The 23,615-nt window shown below is 43.8% G+C and overlaps 1 protein-coding gene across 2 annotated transcripts in view; it reads right to left on the reverse strand.

The window, feature by feature from the left end:
* Positions 1 to 3,073: 3,073 nt before the first annotated feature.
* The window catches only part of LOC311084859 (SLAM family member 5-like), a 36,163-nt gene continuing 15,621 nt past the window's right edge, over positions 3,074 to 23,615 (reverse strand). For both annotated transcript variants that reach the window (XM_084117150.1, XM_084117151.1), the window contains 2 exons: positions 5,403 to 5,693; positions 3,074 to 5,114 (listed from right to left, as the gene is read on the reverse strand). In XM_084117150.1, coding sequence (XP_083973276.1) covers positions 4,963 to 5,114; positions 5,403 to 5,693 — 443 coding nt within the window. In that variant the 3' untranslated portion in view covers positions 3,074 to 4,962. The remainder of the gene's footprint in view (positions 5,115 to 5,402; positions 5,694 to 23,615) is intronic.

The following is a 23,615-nucleotide window of genomic DNA, read 5'->3' on the forward strand; positions in this document are numbered from 1 at the left end:
CCACAATGAATGCCAACACAGTGCAAAATAACTATACTACACAATATGAGAAATATAATATAGACTATATACCTATATATGCAAGTATAGAGTAGAAATGTACTGTTGAATGAGAAAAAATGATCAATATATTATATTTTATTGCAGTTGGTGAGATACAGTGCTATGCATAAGTTTAGACACCCATGCTAAAGTTGACTAAAAAGAGGAATAAAAAAATCATCTTTTGGAAATTGAACTTAATGCCTTAACTAAAGAAATTAGGAAACATCCAACCTTTAAGGACACCAATTTTCTTTGTGAATGAATAATGTATCGTAAATAAATACATGTTCTTCTTTAAAATACAGGGTGCATAAGTTTGGACACCCCTATGTTAAATTCCCATAGAGGCAGGCAGATTTTTATTTTTAAAGGCCAGTTACTTCATGGATCCAGGATACTATGCATCCTGATAAAGTTCCCTTGGCCTTTGGAATTAAAATAGCCCCACATCATCACATAGCCTTCACCATACCTAGAGATAGGCATGGTTTTATTTCAGTTAGCCTAATAGCTAGTTTGATTTGCATTGAGAGATGATCTTATGGAAAGTACTCCATGCCAATCTCTAGGTATGGTGAAGGCTATGTGATGATGTGGGGCTATTTTAATTCCAAAGGCCAAGGGACCTTCGGCCTCCTGAAATCACGATTTCAGTGCCTGCACCACCTGAGGGTCTCCCCAGACAAAGCATGTGACATGAATGTTGCCTGCACAGTGCTGCACAATATTGCCAGCCTAAGAAAAGAAAGGGCTCCCACACTTGCTTTGGATGTTGATTGGGACAATGCTGCCATATTCCCAGATAACAGAAATGGTAGACCTGTAAGAGAACAATGCATTGCAAATTATTTCAGTTAATTTAGTTTTGATTTAGCCCATCCCTTAATAAAGGAGGCTATATAACTTTTTCATGTGTACATGCATTTTATTTGGCATCGGTAGCACACACTGTGGTTATCTTCCCAAATTCTAGTTCCACTTCACTGGATCAATAACTATAAAGTGTACTTGACATTCATAAAAAAAAGTTACAAGACCACAATGGTTTTGGGATATTTTCCTTTTATTATTTTGCTGTTATCACTTGTCAGCTTGGAGCTTTGGAGAGAAAAAATATGATGATTAATACATTGTGTTAGCACTGGTTATTTGGACTACTAACGCATTCAGTCGGTCCGCTATTGTTTGCCATGCATTCTCTCTTTGCTTTATTACAGCAGCTGTATTGCCTTTTTTACATATTATATGTTTCATTTCTTCATACGTTTCCATAAGAAGCTTTTGCTCATTCGGCGAAAAGTATGCCGCACGGGTTTTGTCCAATTTTGCATCGGTGATTCTGTGATCGATTTCGTGATCTTTTTAAAAATGCCGTGAACGCGCATTTATCCAAACTATATACACCCGGCTTGACATATCCGCGCGTTCTCATCCTGGCTCAGCAAACGTGCAACGGATTAAGCCAGGATGCACTGATTAAACTAGGTCAAGCCGCGACTGTTCTGTTATCCTGGCTTTCTTAATTCTACTTTTGTGCAATACCCCTCTGGATGAGCGTTGAAGAACCAAACAATCCAAGATCATGCCAAATCGCCAACAATCAAATCCAGCTAAGTGAGTTAGCGACGTACGAAGAACGGACCCCTGCTCGGGAGCAGGCTTATTTAATGTAAACAGGATTAGATCGCGGCGGCTTCATAAGCGAAGCTGATACGGGAAGTCCAGCGCAGCGCGATAGTCCACTTTCTGAGATGTATTTTTTCTCGTGACTCGTGAGATTGTCGTTTACATTATTAATTTGTTGGAAACGCAATTTTATTTTCGACTTGTCGGAGTCGGGCTTTAACTACAGCATAAACTGTACTCTAAGATTATTTGCGAGTGGCTCTTTCCTTTACACTATTGGAGATGCGGAGAACTTGATGGAAAGTGCTGTCTGTCGTGTCATTCAGAGTTAACCTGGCGCTTTTAGGCTTAAAAACAGTTTTAGGTTTTTTTGTGGCATTTCCAAGCCACTGAAGACCCAATGTTGTAGCCTAAAGCAGTTTTTTTAAAACAGTTTTTTTATGCTATAATAATTTTGTCTATGGATCATGCAATCATGACCATGCTGATTACAGTAGCCTATATGCCACTCAGGCTTATACTTATACTCAGGGATATACTCCACTTTAAAAATCTGTCATCATATAGCCTACTCACCCTCATGTTGTTTCAAATCTGTATGAATTTCTTTCTTCTGCTGAACAGGAAGGAAGATATTTAGAAGAATATCAGTAACCAGACAGTTTCTGGTTTCATTGACTTCCATAGTAGGAAAAAAAAAATACTATGGAAGTCAATGAGACCAGAAACTGTCTGGTTACTGATATTCTTCTAAATATCTTCCTTCCTGTTCAGCAGAAGAAATAAATTCATAAAGGATTGAAACAACATGAGGGTATATGATGACAGAATTTTCATTTTAAAGTGGAGGCTGCCATCAAGGCCTCAATGAAGGGGATTATGTGAACAGAAAGGGGGTTCACAATGTAAATGTGCAGCCCAGTTACTATTGTATTTCTTAATATTCCAGATTATATCAAATAAAAAAAGGCATTTGACTAAAATCTTTCATATCACAATTGTGAAAGAAAAATTAACATCTGTGCATGACTTAAGAATTTTCAGAGATTCACATTTATGCACATTATTTGAAAGTGGTAAGGAAAGTTCCACAATTAAATATCAAGGTCACTGTATTACACACACTTTGCATTATGCTGATAATAACATAACTGCATTTTTTCATAGGTGATTATGACATGTTCCTGCCTGCAGACAGGTGTTTTATGACTCCATTCCCTGACCCAAACCAATGCAGCTCTAGCCAGGACAAGGGCACACAATGAAATGAACTTTGGTTAAAGGGAGGATTTCAGTGTCTGAAGAAGTCTGAGGGTTGCACACCTGCAGGGCCTGTGACATTGTTGCATGTGCCATATTAAAAAAACACTTTTCATTAATGTTTAATAAAAGACACATATGCTTAGTTCCTTGAGTTTTATTTCAATTGTTCTTTGTAAAGAAAAGCCAGTGGTCAAGTGCCTGCACCAAGAGATATTAGACGCATGCCTTATGCAACAAATAAAAAGGAAAAGTTGGCTATACACTGGCCACCTGTAGGCCTATGTCTCCTCTGTCTGTGCAGACTCTTCTGTAGGCCTTTCTGTAGATGTGGAATCCAGCAACTTATATTGCAGCCATAAAGCATACAAGTATAAATGAAGTAAAGTTATTTATGCACCTGCTAGTTCCTCCATATGACAGTTATCTGAGAGGGTTTATTCACTGTCCAGTGCAATGGAAACAAATGGACATTACAAAGTCTTATACTTTCTTTCCTTTGGAAAGTTAGAAAATGTCCACTTACTGCACATATTTCAGCCACCACTTTCTTGGGAACAGATACAAGTGTTGGTGTATTTTGTAAAAGTGCACAAAAGAGGAAAACACAATGTCATTACAATGAACTACACTCGGGAAAAATGTGATCAATAACTCATGGCAAAATATTTTTACATAAACATAAGTTTATCAGTTTTCACTTTCACAAGTCAAAGCAATTCATCAATACTCAAGATTTAACAGTTGAAATGATTATACAGCCTTAATTTAATGCAGCAAAAATTATTTTACAGTGTAAGACTAAGATCTTTTCTTTTTTTTCTCAGCCTTTTTCTTGGTTGCTTTTATAAACAGACAACCATTTATTTAACAGTGCCTTTTATAAAAGAGACTATAATATAACTAAAAATTACCATAATGTAGAATAATTTTGTACTTCACTTTTATTTGTTCCCATGTTGTAGTGTGGTGACTCTGACATTACAATGAACAAAGTAATTATGCAATTATTAAAATACAAAAATATAGGTGATAAGTAATAAAAACATCTATGGCCACTTCTAACGGATTTAAATTGTCTGCTAACCCTCTCTCCTGGCTTTTGCAGACTTTGAGGTGTTCCCTGGCGTTTTGATTAAACATTAAAATTCCGAATAAACTTCGACTAAGTTCTTGCTCTGCTGAGGAGAAAAACTGAGCGCGCTCTTTGGCCACGCTGAACAGCCAATAGCAGCGTTGCTGATCAATGTTTCTACTATCGATACATATCCCCTTTTAAACCAGCGCATGAACGCGCAGTTATCTCGGATAACTCAATCCAGCTATACTAATCATAAACAACAGGTGAGTTCGAAGAACCCAATTAGCCGGATCATGCTTAGCACGATGATATCATCTTGGATGTGTCATTTGATCTCGGATGTAATAAGCAACGTACGAAGAACGAGCCCCTGAACTTTATATTTTGAGCACTTTTTTTTTTTTTCTCTTCCTAATGGAGAAAATAAATAGGAAAAATGCATCTAGAATTAAGTCTGCTGAAAACTTGGTCTCTTACACTGTTAAGATGTGTACATTTACACTGTGTTTTTAAATAAAGTGTTTTATTCTGTAAATGTGTTTTTATTCAACAGCCATACAATCTGAATCTGAATTCATAGGTTATTATTATTAAGACGCCCCTTAAATTAAAACATAAGCATATATTTGATTCATATCAGTTCGGTAGGAAAAATTCAGTTAAACTATTGTATAAATCACTGAAATATTGTAATTGTGGAGTTTCTGCATACATTTATGAAAGGAAATTAAAATAGCATTAGCAACATAACATACATTGAGAAAAAATTAAAACAGTGTAATTAATGCATGGATTGCATTAAAATATACAATTAAATATTAAAGAATATTAATAGTTTTAGCCTCAGATGGAGAGAATAGGAACGCAAAGCTTCGTTTTGCCATCACTAAACAATTAGACCAGACATACTTTCATCTTTACGATTAAAAATACAATATATGCCACAATATTTATGACATCTCTTCTGGTTTCTTCATTTGACCTCTTGAAGCTCTGACGTCATTGACCAGAAGAACAGCAGCAGCCGCAGAAGCCACGCCCATCAGCACAGTGGCGACCAATCGGAGCACAGCTATAACTGAATTACAACAGGGGGCGTGGCCTTATGGAGAAACAAATGAAACACATGCTAAAATAAATTAAGATTTTCAACAAGCTGTTTTTCATGTCTTAGTCTTTCATGAATTTAGATCAAATGATCAAAATATCAAATGTTCTGCTCCACACAAGAAAAATAATAATTAAAAACAGTTTTAAAAACATGAGATGACAGCAGCTCATTCATCATGTCTGGCATCTTAAGTTATAAGTCTCAATAAAATCAGCGTTATAAAACATATTTAATGTAAATTATTTAGTGAACGAACGTGAATAATCAGTGCTGTGGTACCTGCACATGTGTGACAGAGTGTGTTGATGTCCAGATGTGTGGTCTGGTTGCTGATGGGATTGTTCAGCACACAGCTGTAGGTGTTTTTATCCTGATATTCCACCTCCAGAGGTAGAGAGAGACTGATGCTGAGATCAGACGCACTGATGCTGGACAATACACTGATTCCTTTGTACCAGGAGAGAGTCACATCACTCACATTCAACACTATACACATCAATGAAAATGATGATGATGAAGAAGAACACTGTGAAGAGTTACTGATGATGAGGACAGGAACAGGCAGACGAGCTGAAATAAAGAGAATTAATAACATGTAGGGAATAACTGACAAGACACTGTTGACTTCTTGATATTTTGTTCAGTAATTTGTCTCTCATCAGCAATTTTGTATTTATAGCTAAATCTCAATAATCATGATACTTCTTTAAATCCTAAAAAGTTATCTTTACATGGGCCTAATACATTGCATAATATATCAGGTATATCAAATATCTAAAACTTATGGAAATACTAATTTAAACAATATGAAACTAGATTTTCATATATTTTTTTTTAAAGGAAATATGAGTAGCGTCTGTGCAGAACTCACTCTCTCAGTGTTATGCAGTGGTTGTCAAGTAAATGGAAACATTAACAAAACGGATTAATTTTTAAATCTCTTAAGTATTTGACTGCTTAAGTGTGTATCTGAGACACTGCAAACATTCATTACGTGATAATATGCAATCACGTGCATCTCTAAAGCTATTTTGAAACAATGGGTATTGTGCAAAATTCTCTCGTGTTGAATTTAGGGGAAGTTAGGGTTGGGGTCAGGGTTATGGGATCTACAGTTTTCCCTACATCAAACAATATTTGTAGCGCCTCTCATCCAATAATCGCAATGAGCTTTGTGCTCTGTTACTTCTGTTAAGAAACAAAGTCTCAGCTTTAAAGTTATGTCCATTTTTATCACCAAATTCAAACAATAAATGGCATTTTGACTATCTTAAATGTGACGACCCGGATCGCTGTAGCACCTCAGTTCAAGCAGCAGTGCTAGGCTTTTCTTCCACTTTAATACAAGTTATGTCTCGAAAAACATGCATGAACATCAGAAGGTATGTTGAAAGATACAGTTCAACTTTCCGAAAATCCGCATCATGACTCATGTAATCACTTAATCTGTGTTTCATCCGCGGAAGGACATCAATAAAACAGCTTGTGAACAATATCACATAATGTTGCATTTACCTCAGGAAAGTTCACAGCTCTTTAGTTAGCTATAAAAAAACACTATAAGAGCTTATTTACTGTTAATTATATGTTTGAATAAATTTCTCATGAAGAATTACCAACATTCGAGTTCAAACATTTTAGCTTTCATTTGAGTGTAAATAGGCCATTATATCTGGAAATAAATAGCAGTTGAATATAGCTCCGTTGTTAATTTTAACAGTGTACCAAATGAGAGGGTTCTCTTACGAGAGTTCTCTCGTACTGCGTTTTATCAAAATGCTACGGGAAAAGTCTCTTTTCACGAAACACTGAAGCAAAAATTATCCTTTCATTTTTCATATATGTAAAACGCGTTGCGGCAGCAGCAGACAGCTGAAGCAAGACGGCCTGTCTGCTCATTGGCTGCTCTGCGGCAACTGCATAAGCCTATCGAGCGCAGGCTGATGCAACATCAGACCAATGAGGGCGCTTCGCGCCCTCCTCGCCACTTCCCGCCGAGACGGGCGTGGCTTACCTCTTTAAAACGAGCTCGAGAAGGCTGACTCACTTGATTTTAATCTCTTCAGCGAAGCGCACGCATCACTGGATCACGGAAGCAGCGTCGTTCGAAGCAAGCACTTTAGCGGGACGAGCCCTCGAAGCCGCTGGCCTACGCCGCCTTCTACAGCCGTACCTGCTGCGCTTTCCGACGCCCATATCCTTTATTATGCTCTGTTTTGTGTGTGTGTGTGAGTGTTCTCGTAGCACTCACCCCCTAAAAGTGCGGCGTCTTTCTAAAGATGCCTAAATCCTGCGGCTCGTGCAGAGCCCCACTCGTCGGGGGAGACGACCACGTCATCTGTGTTTCCTGCCTCGGTGAGGACCATGCAGTGCTCGCGCTCGCTGACGGCGGCTGCCCTCACTGCGAGCTTTTGCCTATGGTGGCTCTGAGGACCCGCCTGGCATCCTTCTCGAAGCCTGCATTCTCCGCCGCGATGCCGCGCCGTAAGAAGCGCCGCTCGCAGCGGGTCCCGGAACCCTCTCCACCCCGACCAAGCTCGCCGGTTCGCCCGCCAGCTTCACCGACCTCCCCCGAGTCACTTCCTGATGCTCAGCGCCCGCAGCCTGCCGCCGCTTCATCAGAGGAAGTTGTTTCGGAGGCCGCGTCGGGGGAAAAGGATTCCTGTTCTCTCCTCGCTTCAGGCAGCGAGGATTGGGCGAGCTCTGAGGACCTCGCGCCTCCTGCCCGAAAGCCCTCAGTGAGAGCCAACATTGAGACGGAGCTCAACGAGGGGTCTCGTTGGCCGCGACGAGCCTCGGCCTCGAGTGGTCTGCACCGGAGCCCCCCTCTCGCACCCGGCTCGATGGTAGCTTCCTCCCAGGTGAGCGCAATTCTCCGGAATCTAAGCCCGCTCCTTTTCTTCCTGAGTTACATGAAGAAGTTGCGAAGGCCTGGAATGCGCCCTACTCTGCGCGTACGCGCTCATCTGTGTCGCCTGCATTCTCCTCACTGGACAAGGCGAATGAACGAGGCTACCTCTCTCTGCCGCCGGTGGAACAGGCTATAGCGACCCATCTGTGCCCGCCCTCTGCTGGACGGCGGACTAAACCGGTGTTGCCTTCAAAAGCCTGCCGCATGACGTCGACGCTGCTCGCGCGAATATTCTCCGCCGCTGGGCAAGCCGCGTCAGCGCTACACACCATGGCTACATTAAAGATTTTCCAGGGTGATCTCCTCCGTAAATGGGACGAGGTTGGACCTGATGCTGTCTGTATTGCGGATTTGAGGAGTGCTTCGGACCTCACGCTCCGAGCCACCAAAGCTGCCGCACAAGCCATGGGACGCTGTATGGCTTCCGCCCCTGTCGCTGAGAGGCACTTATGGCTGACGCTCACGGAGATGGCCGATTCCGAGCGCATCGCGTTTCTCGACGCCCCGCTGTCTTCCGCTGGCCTCTTTGGTTCTTCTCTCTCCGAGTTCGTGGAGAGATTTACCGAAGCCCAGAAAGCGTCTCAAGCCTTCAAGCACTTCCTACCGAAGCGCTCTGGTTCCGCGGCGGGTCGAGACAAACGAACCCCGCGAACCTCACAACCTCAGCCCCCGCCTTCGGCCTCCTCTTCGCAGCAGCCTCAACAGCGCAGCTCGAGACCCCGCTCTCGATCGAGCGCCCGGCGCCCCGCGCGCGCGCCGCAACCGAGGATTGTGGTGAAACCAGAGGCCCCGAAGAAGTCCTAGCCCGCCTAGGAAAGCGCAGGTGTGTGAGTCCCGTTGCGGCCGGCCTCCCACCCAAGCGCCTCGCTGTCTCAGCCCCAAGCTTCGCGGCTGTCCCAGCGTTCTCTGCAAAGCGCAAGCCTGTACAAGTGCCCGCTTGCCTGCACTCAAAAGCCGTTTTTACGGCTACCCAGATATGTCTCGAAAAGAGTGCGATTTCTGTTGTCCCGGCCACGGCCGATGGTGCTATAAATGTAGTGTCGATGCCCACTCCTCTGTGCCCATCCATACACATAAGCACAGCCCTGCACTCAGGGCTCGCGCAAATAAAATCGACTCAGGTCTATTGCGCCCCCCACATAGTAAAAGTGCCCACTACTCAGTGCCCACGAACACTATGTCTATCAGATCACAGGCTCTCTGTAAAAACGAGACCTGTGAGCGCGCGCGCTGCTTACACAAGCAGCGCGCCCCAAGCAGTAAATGTGCCCGCTCCCAGCCCACATCTACTCGCACACATGAGTCCCACGGGGCTCGCGCAGCCCTCCCTCACTCAGTCAAACACTGTTGTAAGGTCGAGGGCGAGCGCTCCGCCCGCTGTATTAAGCGCGCCCCCCGCCTCAAATGCCGCATGCATAACGCCTATGTTTGTGAGCCCCGTAGCACCTCTGTCGCACGGCGAACAGAGCGCGCTCTGTATCCGGCCCTTAGCCAACCATGCAGATGCATGGGCAGCGCTTCCAGGGGTTTCGGACTGGGTCTTAGGCATTATAAAGAGAGGCTTCTCGCTACAGTTTTATCGACGCCCTCCGCGCTTCACAGCGCGCGTCGAAACTTCGGTACCGCTGAATGTAGCACACCTACTTCGCGCCGAAATATCAAAACTGATAAGCAAAGGGGCGATAGAGCTTGTTCCCCGAGTTCAAAGCGAACAGGGGATATACAGCAGATACTTTCTAGTCCCCAAAAAGGACGGCGGTATCAGACCCATTCTGGATCTAAGACGACTGAACAGAGTATTAGTGAAACGCCGTTTCAAAATGCTCACAACCAGCAAAATTCTCGCGCATGTTCGCCGAGAAGACTGGTTCATGTCGATAGATCTGAAGGACGCGTATTTTCAAATACAGATAGCGTCACATCACAGGCGATTCTTGAGATTCGCCTTCGAGGGTCAGACATACCAGTATACAGTCCTGCCTTTCGGCTTGTCCCTGGCACCTCGTACTTTTACGAAATGCATGGACGCAGCGCTCGCTCCTCTCAGACTCAGAGGCATGCGAGTGCTGAACTATTTGGACGACTGGTTGATCCTAGCCCAATCACGATCTCAGCTCATAGAGCACAGAGCCATTTTACTCGATCACCTCGAGAATCTTGGTATCACGGTCAATTGGGCGAAGAGTTCACTGAACCCCAGCCAAACGATTCCGTTTCTGGGTATAGTTCTGGACTCACAGTCTATGACAGCGCGGCTGTCGCCACAGCGCGTGCTGAACATTCAGCGCGCGGCGATGTCTTTCCGCCGCGGCGCTTTCACCCCGCTCAGAAAATTTCAAAGGATGCTGGGTCTCATGGCCTCAGCATCGTCAGTTCTCCGTCTGGGCTTGCTCCGCATGCGCCCGCTGCAGTTCTGGTTGAAAGCGCGGGTTCCGCGCAGAGCGTGGGTGTCCGGTCATTTACGCCTCAAGGTCGATCAGGACTGTGTCACAGCCCTGGTACCTTGGATGGCGAACGACTGATACCAATCAGGTGTAAGCCAGGGGACTTCCTCGAGGGTGAGGATGGTGTCTACGGACGCATCCACCTCGGGATGGGGAGCGCTGCTCGAGGGCAGACCGTCCTTCGGCCTATGGTCGGAACGGGAAAAGCTCCAACACATAAACTGCCGAGAAATGCTGGCAGTGCACAACGCGTCATAGTCCGTTCGGACAACATGGCAGTGGTGTCCTACATAAATCGCCAGGGCGGTCTGAATTCCAAACCCCTGTACAGGCTGGCGAAACGCCTCCTGCTATGGGCTCAGCACAACCTACGCTCGCTGAGAGCAGTACATGTGCCCGGGCTGCTGAATGTGGGCCCGGACAGACTGTCCAGGAACAACGTTCCTACGGGCGAATGGTCTCTACACCCACAAACAGTCCGGCTGTTGTGGGAGAGATTCGGCAAAGCGGAGGTGGACCTATTCGCGTCCCGCGAAAACGCTCACTGCCCCGCATTCTTTTCAAAGACCGACAGCGCACTGTCCCAAAGGTGGCCGCGCTGCCCGCTATACGCTTTTCCCCCCATCTCCCTCCTGCCTCAGGTGTTGGAACGGGTCAGGAAAACGAAATGCCCAGTGCTGCTTGTAGCACCGTTCTGGAAGAACCAGGCATGGTTCCCAGTTCTGATGCAGTTAGCAGACATCGCTCCATGGCCAGTGCCGTTGAGGAGAGATCTCCTCTCGCAGGCCAGGGGCTCGATCTGGCACCCACACCCGGAACTATGATCCCTTCATGTGTGGGCGCTCAACGGATACCCGTTGGTCTCGCAGAGGGAGTCATGAATACCATCACGGAGGCTAGAGCGCCGTCGACCAGGCGACTCTACGCTTCAAAGTGGTCGGTTTTCTCCGGCTGGTGTACAGCTGAGCCTTTCACCCCTCGAATGTGAGGTAACGGAGGTTCTCTCCTTCCTACAAGAGCTGTTGGATAAGGGCAGATCCCCTTCCACGCTCAAAGTGTATGTGGCGGCTATTTCAGCGTTCTCCGGTTCAACGCTGGTTCAGTCACTAGGAAGGAATGATTTAGTCATCCGCTTCCTCAGGGGAGCTAGGAGACTAAATCCACCCAGACCTCCGTCAGTCCCTATGTGGGACCTTTCTACGGTCCTGGCGGCCATGAAAGGTGCCCCTTTCGAGCCTATCCAGTCAATCAGCCTCAAACATTTGTCTTTCAAAACAGTGTTTTTGATGGCTCTCGCTTCAGTGAAGCACATAGGCGATCTGCACGCGCTCTCCGTGAGCCCGACGTGCTTGGAGTTTGGTCCTAATGACTCTAAAGTCATACTCAAACCTAAGCACGGCTATGTGCCGAAATCCCTCAACACGCCTTTTCGGGCTCAGGTCATTTCCCTGGCTGCCCTGCCGGCGTCGAGTGAGGAAGGGGACTCGAGTTTTCTTTGCCCTGTTAGGGCTTTAAGAACTTATATGTCCCGCTCTGCTGCCTTTAGACAGACAGAGCAGCTCTTTGTCTCGTTCAGCGGACGTTCCAAAGGAACGGCTGTTTCGAAACAAAGTCTATCCAGATGGATAGTTGACGCCATAGTGCTGGCTTATACTGCCAAGGGCATTCAATGCCCGTTGGGAGTCAGAGCGCACTCTACGAGAGGCGTTGCCTCCTCGTGGGCTTGGTCCAGCGGGATTTCCTTACAGGATATATGTACGGCGGCAGGCTGGGCCTCTCCGGCTACATTTATCTGGCTTTATAACCTAGAGGTTCCCGCCTTACAGGCTAAGCTTTTGTCGGTGTAATCTATTTACAGGCACAATGCGCTACCGACCATACTGGGCAGAACTGTGTAAGACCCACGTTTTCCCACATTAGTGCAAGCTCCCTACCCTGGCTATGTGATGTCATATTCGCGTCTGTGGACATGTCTATATAAGGACGGAGGGAACCCCTCCTGTCTTAGACTCTCCCTGTGGGGTTATGTTAAGCCCGCGGACGCTACAGTATAGGGAATTAAGGCCCCGCCCTTATTCCCTGACTCTGTGTGAGTCTATCTGGTGATTATGCACTGTATGCCTGAAATAGAGGTAAGCCACGCTCGTCTCGGCGGGAAGTGGCGAGGAGGGCGCGAAGCGCCCTCATTGGTCTGATGTTGCATCAGCCTGCGCTCGATAGGCTTATGCAGTTGCCGCAAAGCAGCCAATGAGCAGACAAGCCGTCTTGCTTCAGCTGTCTGCTGCTGCCGCAACGCGTTTTACATATATGAAAAATTAAAGGATAATTTTTGCTTCAGTGTTTCGTGAAAAGAGACTTTTCCCGTAGCGTTTTCAACGCAGTACTCGTTCCCTCTTCTAGAGAGAACCGAGGTTACGTTAGTAACCGAGTACGTTTTCTTGACGCACAAATACACAAAAGGGTCTTTGAAGACAAAAGACCTGACGATACACCTTTGGCTCATCTATTTATAGACCCTTTTACACTTGGTAAACATGGTGACGTATTTGTGTGGGCGGGGCTTAGTTGGAGGCAGAAAGAACCCTCTGGCCGCTACACTAACGTTAGTTTGCCAGTTTTGTTAGCTTGTTTTTTAACAATGACTAAAAAAAAAAATCCAAATTTAACTTAATGTGCAAGGTCACTCACTGTCCAGGGCCGCGATTGTAATTTGCAAAAGTTAATTTTAACGGACGGAACCAGATGAGCATACATGCTCAGTCAATGGACGATTAACGTTAACGCTACCTCCGGTTGAGTGGCCTGACTTCTACACCTAAGTTACCCGATAGAGAAACCGAGGGTAAAGAGAAACTGAGGGCATATATAGGCCTATATATATATATATATATATATATATATATATATATATATATATATATATATATATTTAGATGCCTATAACTATGTGCTGAATGGTCATGTAAAGACTTGTGTGGTATGATCCGCAGTTCTGCCTCGCCAGCGCCAAGAAGACGACAATGTAAAGAGTGACACTACGGTGCAATTTTAAAGATGTGGATATTTTCTAGAAATAAAAATTCCAGATACAGCATACTCATTTTTTCATCGATTCTTGCACCCAACAACACAACAAGATGACATTTAATAATAAAAATAATAATAAGCTCCTTATTATGTAGCCGAATCTGTGCTGGTTTGTATTGGCCGCCTCCAGTTTTCCGTTTGTTTTGCCTCCAGCTAGCGCTGTGACGTAACTATGACGTCGGCGCAAAAGGGGTCTATAGCCTCGTGTCGCGGGTGCGCGCCGGTGACGTCATCGACCGAGGCTATTAATACATCCGGGTCAATTCTATTGACGTGTTTACACACTATTCACAGCAGCGCAGCATCGATTGTAGCTTTTTAAAGGGAACACTTATTTCGATAGCAAATAAAGACACTTGTTTCAAAGCAGAGGTGCAGAGTGACATTGCTGTTCATTAGCCTACCTGTCCAAACTGATAAATCAATAAAGCAAGTTATTCTGCCTTATCTGCACACATGTACCTTCAGCTTTTGGAAAGCAGATTTTTTTTTTTTTAAATGTTTACGTAAGATTTATGCCCTTTCTAGTTTGAAATTCTTTATTTAGCTTTATTTATAATGCCAATATTTTCTACCTTCAGATGGAAACAGCAGAGGGACGTTTATAACACTTAGACTTAAGATTTCATCATTTAAGATGCCAGAAAACTAAGCAAACGCAGTGTTGGTTTGATACATGATTTTGGTACGAAACTATACATTTTTTTTTAGAATTTCAGATGCCAAAAGCACAAACAGCAAAAAAACAAACGAGTGAAACATTTTCTTCAGCAGTTCAGAAAAGAGGACATGTCTAAAAGTTGTGTAGAAGAGTCTATGATCACTGATGTGAAAACTGCTTCAGTCTGTGTCTGTTGGGGGTTGTACTTCAGTTCTACTGAGTTTTTTTCTCCTAAACCACAGTCTGTCATGTTTTTGTTGAGCTGTGTGTCATTGCATTGATGATACTGTATTGACTTATGACCTCTCGTTTGAGACTAAATTAGTAATGTAGTCTAGAAACAAATATGTACAAATACTACGGCTTACTATAGTATGTCCAAACAAAAAATATTAAACAACGAGACAATTGCTGGCCAAAGAAAGGGAACATCGAATGGAAATTTCATTTACTTCTAAATTTCAGCATAAACTGGTAAAATAATTTATTCTGATCTGCAGTCACAACAACAACTAAATGCTCAAATTAAATGCAATGTATCTGTTTTCATGACTTCACTAAACACATTGTGTTAATGTTTACAGCACATGGTGGTAAAACTGGATCTGGAATCTGCTAACAATGAGTCCAAACAATGTGACAAAATAGGAGAAGCAATGCTTACTTTATTATTGCAACTTTTGCCCCACCCACTGGCTTGTTCGTGAGATGGAGAAGCTGCTCACTGCAGAGCAAATGGGTCTAGCTCCTCCTCACTAGATGTCCAGCGAGGAGGAGCGAATGTAATTTTGGCCTTATGGGTGGAGCTAGAATATCGACCCACACCCTAACCCTATACAACCCTATCCACAACTCTATCCCTCAACCCCATTAGACATTCAGTGAGGTGGAGCTGGACGTCATTTGACTGCAGTGAGTACCACTTGATGAGTGGAATGATCATGAGCATGTGAGACATGTCCATGCGTGTATGGCCTTGTATTGCGTGCAGAGGAGATGTCATGCGCACGTAGGGTTTGAAATTACCTCGTGAGTTCCCGTTTCCTCGCGTTTAGATCTGTTATCCTCCTGCGTAAGTGTGCTCGGCTCTTTTAGGGATTGACAGAGTGAGCCATGTAAACCATTTGCCATTGCCACACAGTCTCACCTGACACACCCCAGTGCTACAATCCTCCCTCCTTTAACTAGTACTAGTGAAAATGTAATTCCTGATAGAAATAGACAATTACTAGTAAAAAGTTCATTCTTAATATCAAGAATTTACATTTTAAATAGTGCAAATTGAATTCTTTATATCAAAAAATGCTTATAGATGAATAAAAGCTAAAATGGCTTATAGCATGTCACTGTGTTTTATATGATAAAATCAATACTTGATGGTTATTATTTACTGAGGGATGTGCATCCATATTGACCAGTATGTCCAGCCAATCAACATTTTTAAATACAATATAGCCTATAAATCGACATTCAATGCCAATACATTGCTTTCCATCTTGCATTATTCGTGAGTCAAGCCCCGTTCACACCGCCAGCGACTTTGTCGCTGTATGTCGCTAGTCTCTGTACTGTGAAGTCGCTTGTGGGCGTTCCTAGTGCTGTCGCTCTAATGTGACTGGTAGACTGCACGTCTGGCCCCATCTATACAAAATACCATCACAAGTGATATATACAACTATATCATTTTAATTTGACTAGGAGTTAGGCTCAAAAGAAACAGTTGGGAGAGTGTTTTTATATTACCACAGCAGTGTTCAGTGGATTAAATCATTTAGCCTACTGGATTAACGATCAATCAATCAACAGATTAACTCATACTGTCATAAATTACTAAAACATCATTCGAATTTGACAAAAAATCAATTTTCTTATCCCTAATAGTCAACATAATGCAGGGGAAACTGTAAAATGAACTGCAGTAGTGCTAAACTTGCATCATAAAACTACAACACTCGAACTAAATGTGTGAATTAAACTCACTGAGACTGTTGACAGTTTCTTTTCCATGCATCATTTTATTATCCATGTATGTGGTTACAGTAAAATCACATAAAACAGTGAAATCGCTAGGGCTGTGACGGTATGGGATTTTTTCTTACCGCGGTGAAGAGGCAACAAATATCGCGGTTTGGCGGTTAACCGACGACCCCCCCCCCCCCCCCCCCCCCAAAAAAAAACCACCCACGGCCATCACACACTGCAGACGCGATCAAGACCGCATGTAGCTTGTAAATGACAATGGAAATTAATAATCATAAAGCAGTATTCTTTATTAAAAAATAAACAAATTAACATTTATATTAAATTGTAAATATTAATAATTAACTATTAATTAAAGCTGCAAGCAGTATTTATCGGGGTTCAAGCAGTTAAGGCTTTTAAGGCATTTAAGCATTTAAGACATTAAGTTTTATTTACCAAGCATTTAACAACTGCCATCATAGACGAAAAAGTCAACTTACAGCCAATACAGGTAGTTTACCATAGGAAATATATGGTTTTAAAGCGTTTTTACAGTTATAGCACCTTTTTGCCTGAGTCTTCTTATAGTCTTGCCTGATGTCCACCACTTTTATTAGTAGTACTCAAAGTGTGCCCATATATATGTATCAGATTTGCTGTAAATATGTAATTTTGATAAGGAGTTTAGACAATTATTTTCAGTGGCGTAACGAGCCAACACCGGGCCCTTAAGTAGGATTATCAAGGCGGGCCCCATGATGACGCAATTGATGACATTGATGACGCAATGTCCGCGAGTAGGCTACCATGAATAGGGCAGGATATGATCATACACAGCATATAAGAGATGAGATGACTAACAAAATCAGGAGTAGCCTACGCTCACCAGTGCACCATAACACATTGTTAGGCCTAAGTCCAAATACATAATAAATATGCTCTCTTACATTATAGTGGGATTTTCTGGGCTTTTACTATGTGCAACTGCAAAGTTGTCGATTAGATCAGGATTATGCGCACAGACATTCTCAATTGACCCTTCGCATGGAGTTTGATTGACAGGCGATCTGACTAACCATAATCCGCCATAATTTGTCCAACAAAGCAGTCAGGAGAGTTAGTAGATTAACATTAGAGGATTTAAATTTGAAAAACAAAGTGTACTGACGTCTAAGCACTTTAAAACAACATTCCTTTTATGTTCATTCATGTTTATTTTAATGCTATAAATTAACTACAAGGAAGAGATGATCAGTTCACAAGCAGCTTTAACTGAGCCTTGAGTCTACAGCGATCTGTCAGACACATTAAAGAGTCACAAAACAGTATTTATTCTTTAAATGTCTCCAAAAAATGACTACATTTGAAAGGTGAGACTTTGTTTCATATCAAAAGTACTTGTCTGTCAGTGCGCAGTCTCCTCTCTGATCCGCAATGTATTTTTCACTGCGTGAGAACTTGGTGTGGAGTGAGAGTGGCGTCGCTTGTCAGACATAGCAACAGTAACTAAAGTGGGCAGGTCTTTGCGAAGGGTCATTGACAGTATGGACGGTACCATGGGTGAAATTGATTGGATTTAATTTAGTTTTTTGTCAGTTCCTATCATATTTTTAACATTTTGGCATTATTGTTTAGCTATTTACCTGTTTTCAAATTTCCTTTGTTTTTTTGTTGTTGTCTCGATCGGACTAACGGCTTTAAAGATAACCACAATTTTTTAAAGCTCTAAATGACACTTACAAAAACCATAAGGTGAAACCTGGTATGTTTGGTATTGTTGGACTGGACAAGGATTCAGGAGTCTTAGGAGGTCACTCCTGTTAAAAAAACACGGGCTTGAAACTTCTAAGGCTCCTTCAAGGCATTGTGCCAATGACGTATACTGAGTTTTCTGAGATACACCAATGTTCTCATAGACCAGTGGTTCTCAACCTCTCCTGCAGGGACCCCCTGACAGGCCATGTTTCTGTTTTAACCCTGAAATGGCACACCTGATTCAATTAATGAGTAGTTATTAGAGTAGGAAGAGTAGGAATTAGTCAATTAATCAATTAGTCAACTACTCATTAAGCCTTTAATTAACTGAATCAGGTGTGCCATTTCAGGGTTAAAACAGAAACATGGCCTGTCAGGGGGTCCCTGCAGGAGAGGTTGAGAACCACTGTCATAGACTATCATGGCACCCTGGACAAAGACACTGCGTGCCAATTTTCAGTAGAGTAACGGTTGGATGCGCTTATAGCTATTTTCATGATTTTTTCCCGTTATAGCGCCACCAAGTCGCCAATTGTCACGATTTTTTTCATGTCAACTCATATTGAGCTTATGAACACGTGTCCCAAGTTTAGCAAAAATATCTATTTCCGCTCACAAGTTATAACCATTTTATAGCGCCACCAAGTGGCCAATTGTCGTGATTTTTTTTCACGTGACCTCAGAATGAGCTCATGAACATGTGTCCCAAGTTTTGTGAAAATATCTCTTTCCGTTCACAAGTTAAAACCGTTTTTTAGTGCCACCTAGTGGCCAATTGTTGAGAGTTTTTTCCACGTGACCTCAGAATGAGCTCAGGAAGATGTATCCCAAGTTTAGCAAAAAAATCTCTTTCCGTTCACAATTTATAACCATTTTAGTAAAAGTGGCCCTGGTGCCATCAAATATTTTGGTTCCCCTTATTGACCGCTAATTGAAATTTTGAATTTTTTGGATGATTATTGATTGTCAGACTCCAGAGAACATTCTTGCAGTGGTTTGGTTCTGATCGGGCTAAAAACCTAGGAGAAATTCACAAAAATGGGTTTTTCAAAAAAATGCTATATACTCAAAATTGGCGTCTGAAGGGCGAGCAAATCGGAGATAATCATTTTGTCCGCCTTGAGCCAAGGATTCCAACGATATAAGACACTTGATCCTGGGACAAACGGTCTAAGAGTCATGGGCGATTTTGTACTTTTGGTCGCTGTAGCGCCACCTATGGGCCAATCGGGGTCATACTCTGATAGGTTGTCCCCAAATTGAGGCCTATCATCTGGCCAGGTTTCAAGTCTCTAGGCCTTTAGGTTTGTCCTGCACGATGCGTTTTACAAATCCTTACAATTACAATAGGGTTTCAGCATTTCATGCTTGAACTAGAGCCCTGCACGGGCCAAAAACTCCAGCCCTAGCCCGGCCCTGGCCCGTGGTGTTCAAGCCCTACCCGACCCCAGCCCGACAACGCCTGCAATTTTTTCAGCCCGAACCCGACCCGACCCGAGACCAACATCAATCACTTTTAAGCTCTCTCTGACGCGCTCGCTCTTTGACGCGCGCCGTCTCTGCTACACATGCAAACACACGTCGCGCGCTCTCTGATGCGCGCTGTCTCTGCTACACACGCAAACACACACACATCGCGCGCTCTCTGATGCGCACTGTCTCTGCTACACACGCAAACACACACACATCGCGCGCTCTCTGATGCGCACTGTCTCTGCAACACACGCAAACACACACACGTCACACGCTACTAAGAGGTAAACTTTTATTACAGGCCTGAAACATCATGCCCAAAAATATTGGACAAACCGTCCATTACACAGAAGCATAAACATGAAGGGAGAATAGTGCTACGGGATCAAACCGCAAAAATAAGTAAATAAACGGCCTACCTTTCTTTGCTTTTCAGTAACTGAAGTGTCACCTGTTTAATGCACGTGAGTGACGCGCGCGCGTTCGTGTATGCGTGTTGCGTTTGTGTTACTTTCTTAGGTGATGTATAATATTTATAATATAATCAATATAACAATATTTCATACACACTTCGTGACGTGTGCTCTGCTGCACGTTAATTATATACACAATGAGGAGAGAAGCTAAAATAAGCCAGAGCCCGACCCGAGCCCGATCTGTAAAAAAAAAAAACGGCCCGAGCCCGGCCCGAATGGGCTTAGCCTGTCGGGCCCCGTCGGGCCCCGACGGGCTTGCAGGGCTCTAGCTTGAACCCCTAATAAGAATGAAGGCTTTTTGCCACTTATAGAGCCACCTAAGGTCCGATCTCCATGAAACTCTGCATGCTTCCTCACCATGTTCTGACACATATGCTCATCGATTTTGGTAAAGTTCTGAGTTTTCATTTGGGATTTATAGGCTTTTTAGTGTATTTTGCCACACCCCTTTTCTAAATGACCCTGTTACAGCCACCCAAATGCAAAAGTTCAACTTTTTTTCGATAATTATTGATCTAGAGAGTCCATAGAATTGTCCTAGACTGGTTTGGTTCCGATCGGGCGAAAAACCAGGGACTAGTTCGCAAAAGTAGGTTTTGGACAAAATTCGACATAGAAGAAAATTTTCCCTGCCGGCGAGCAAATCGGAGATAGCCATTTTGTCCGCCTTGAGCCAAGGATTCCAACGATATAAGACACTTGATCCTGGGACAAACGGTCTAAGAGTCATGGGCGATTTTGTACTTTTGGTCGCTGTAGCGCCACCTATGGGCCAATCGGGGTCATACTCTGATAGGTTGTCCCCAAATTGAGGCCTACCATCTGGCCAGGTTTCAAGTCTCTAGGCCTTACGGTTTGTCCTGCACGATGCGTTTTACAAATCCTTACAATTACAATAGGGTTTCAGCATTTCATGCTTGAACCCCTAATTAGGTAGTCTTAAGGCCGGCGACACACTGGCTGCGTGGTGTGAGTGTGGCGTTTCTGTTGCGTGTCTTTTTCTACGTCTTTGCACACCAGAAACATCGCTGCTGCTGCTAGGTGACATATAAGCCTCATTAGTGATATATTCGACATATGGAGAGAGTGTTGTGGAAGGCCTATAGGCTACTTAATGTTAAACATAAATATATAGCAGCAAAGACAGCGTCGGCAATATTGACGGCAAAATAGGCTACAGAATATTTCGTTCTACTGACAGGTGCAATATTTGAAAATCGATAATATTTTTTTAATTACATTTATATCTACATTTATGTCAAAACCTTAACTTTCAAACATCAAAATGTCATTTATTAATATGTATTCATGTCAAAATGTAATACAAACATCTTTTCCTAATCTATTTTGCCAGGAAACGCTTCCAACAGGCTTGCGTGTCGCGTGAAAAATAGGCGTTGGTTCTATTTCTAGCATGTGCGTTTTCTGCGCGGCTCCACAACTGAGAAGCGCGTCTCACGCAGGCAGTGTGCAAGCTCTAACCTGTTAACATGGGAGCCGAAATAAAAACGGACACGCCACGCCGACCTAAGGTAGGTGTGCTGCACTTTAGTCCTGCAAACGCCACAGGATGGTAATTTTTCTAAGATGTGGTCTAGTTATTGGTTAGTGGTATTTCCTCACGAGACGGATACTTTTGTGCGCCTTGTCCAAATTCACCGGCTTCCCCTTAACTGTCACCTGCCTCAAAGGCGACACAGTATTTGGCTTGGACACTAGATTCGTGGCTATTTTTTTAATCATTCGGCTAGCGCCGTCAACTGTTATTGCCTATACCATATAAGAGAGATCGCTGCAATTAAAATCTAACTCCAACTGTTTACGTTATGCTTGTCTTTTATTCCTGTGTTTGTTTGTATTTAATTGAACATTATCTGTAAACATCACAAAACCTAGCAGTAAATTAATAATAATCGGACACACACAAAAAAATAAATCCCCCATAGGCTATGTTTAACGGACTGTCCCTCGACTCCCTCCCTTGCGCAGGAAGCGTTTTTTTTTTTCTCCAGAAGCCCTCGAACATGGGACTCGCAAAATACAGTAAATTATAAGCAAAATATTAATGTGTTTATAGTTCATATCACACACACCATATGCACTCCTGTAACTTTCAGCAAAAAAAAAAACGTGGGGTGATGACCTCACACCGCGGTAGGCATCTCATCAACGCGATATTGCGGTGATGCGGTTATCGTCACACCCCTAGAAATCGCCCTCAAACTCTTCTGTCTTGCCTGCACTCGAGACGGTGACGTGAGCTGAGCTCCACTGAAAGTCTTCTTTCCTATTGGTTGTCGCTTACGAAAATCGCTTCTCATTTGCATAAAGTTGAAATTTCTTTTCACTTCTCGTGTCGCTTGACACGCCCACATTCTGTCGCCAACGGTTACTGTGGCTCGTGTCGCCGGAAGTCGCCATCGCTCCATTTAAATGAATGGGATCATGTCGCTTTGTCGCTGTGTGTCGCTGGCGGTGTGATCGGGGCTTAAGGCTAAGTCCAGTGTGTGAACTTGCATAAAGCCACCGTTTCTCGAGTAGGCTACGTGACTCATGGTGTTTCAGCATCTCACAAACAATATGAGGACATGAATACATGGACATTTCCAGTTACATCAGTACTGGGCTACATCAAAAAATGCGTTGAGGATGTTACAACCACCAAAACCGTCATGGTCTCTCACAATCAGAAACCATGGCTGAATGCAGAAGTGCACCGCCTCCTGAGAGAGCGGGATACTGCATTTAGGGGGGGAGATGCAGATGCACTAAGGGCACCCCAACGAGGCCTGGTGACAGGCATAAGGAGGGCAAAATCAAACTATGCTCGGAAAATCCAGGGACACTTTTCCTCAAATGAGCCTCGGAGCATGTGGAGGGGCATTAAATGCTTTACGGACTACAGCAAGAAAAATTCAAACTCTTCCCGAGACCCCCGAATACCTGAAGCCCTCAACTCCTTTTATGCCCAGTTTGAGGCATTAAACAACACCACCACGTCCAGGGTCACACCTCCACCAGAGGACCCCCCTCTCAGTCTGACAGCAGCTGAGGTGAGGATGACACTGCAGAAAATAAACCCCCGCAAAGTTGCATTCCCCGATTGGGTCCCGGGTCGGGTCCTGAAGGACGCCGCGTACCAGCTGACGGATATTTTCGACATCTCACTCTCCCAGGCTACAGTACCAACGTGCTTCAAGACATCTACTATTGTCCCAGTGCCAAAGGCCGCCACAGTGTCCTGTCTAAATGACTACCGCCCGATTGCTCTCACACCAATAGCAATGAAGTGCTTTGATAGGCTGGTTATGTCACACATAAAAAAGTTAATTGACATAACAACTGACCAGCACCATTAAGCCTACAGGGGAAACCGCTTGACGGCTGATGCCATCGCTGCTGTGGTCCACAAGTCCTTCACACACCTGGAGAACAAGGATTCCTATATGTGAGGCTGCTCTTCTTGGACTTTAGTTCTGCATTTAACACAATCATCCCACAGACACTGGTGAATAAACTGGCAGCACAAGGTCTAGCTCCATCACTCTGCATCTGGATTTTGGACTTTTTGACCAACAGACCCCAGTCTGTAAGAGTTAATAACATTACATCATCATCCATAATCCTCAACACTGGCTCCCCCCAGGGCTGTGTCTGCAGTCCGTTGCTCTACACACTGCTCACGCATGACTGCAGAGCTCACTACGATAGCAACCTCATAGT

The sequence above is a fragment of the Abramis brama genome (assembly GCF_963993115.1).
Source record: "Abramis brama genome assembly, chromosome: 6".
NCBI lineage: Eukaryota > Metazoa > Chordata > Actinopteri > Cypriniformes > Leuciscidae > Abramis > Abramis brama.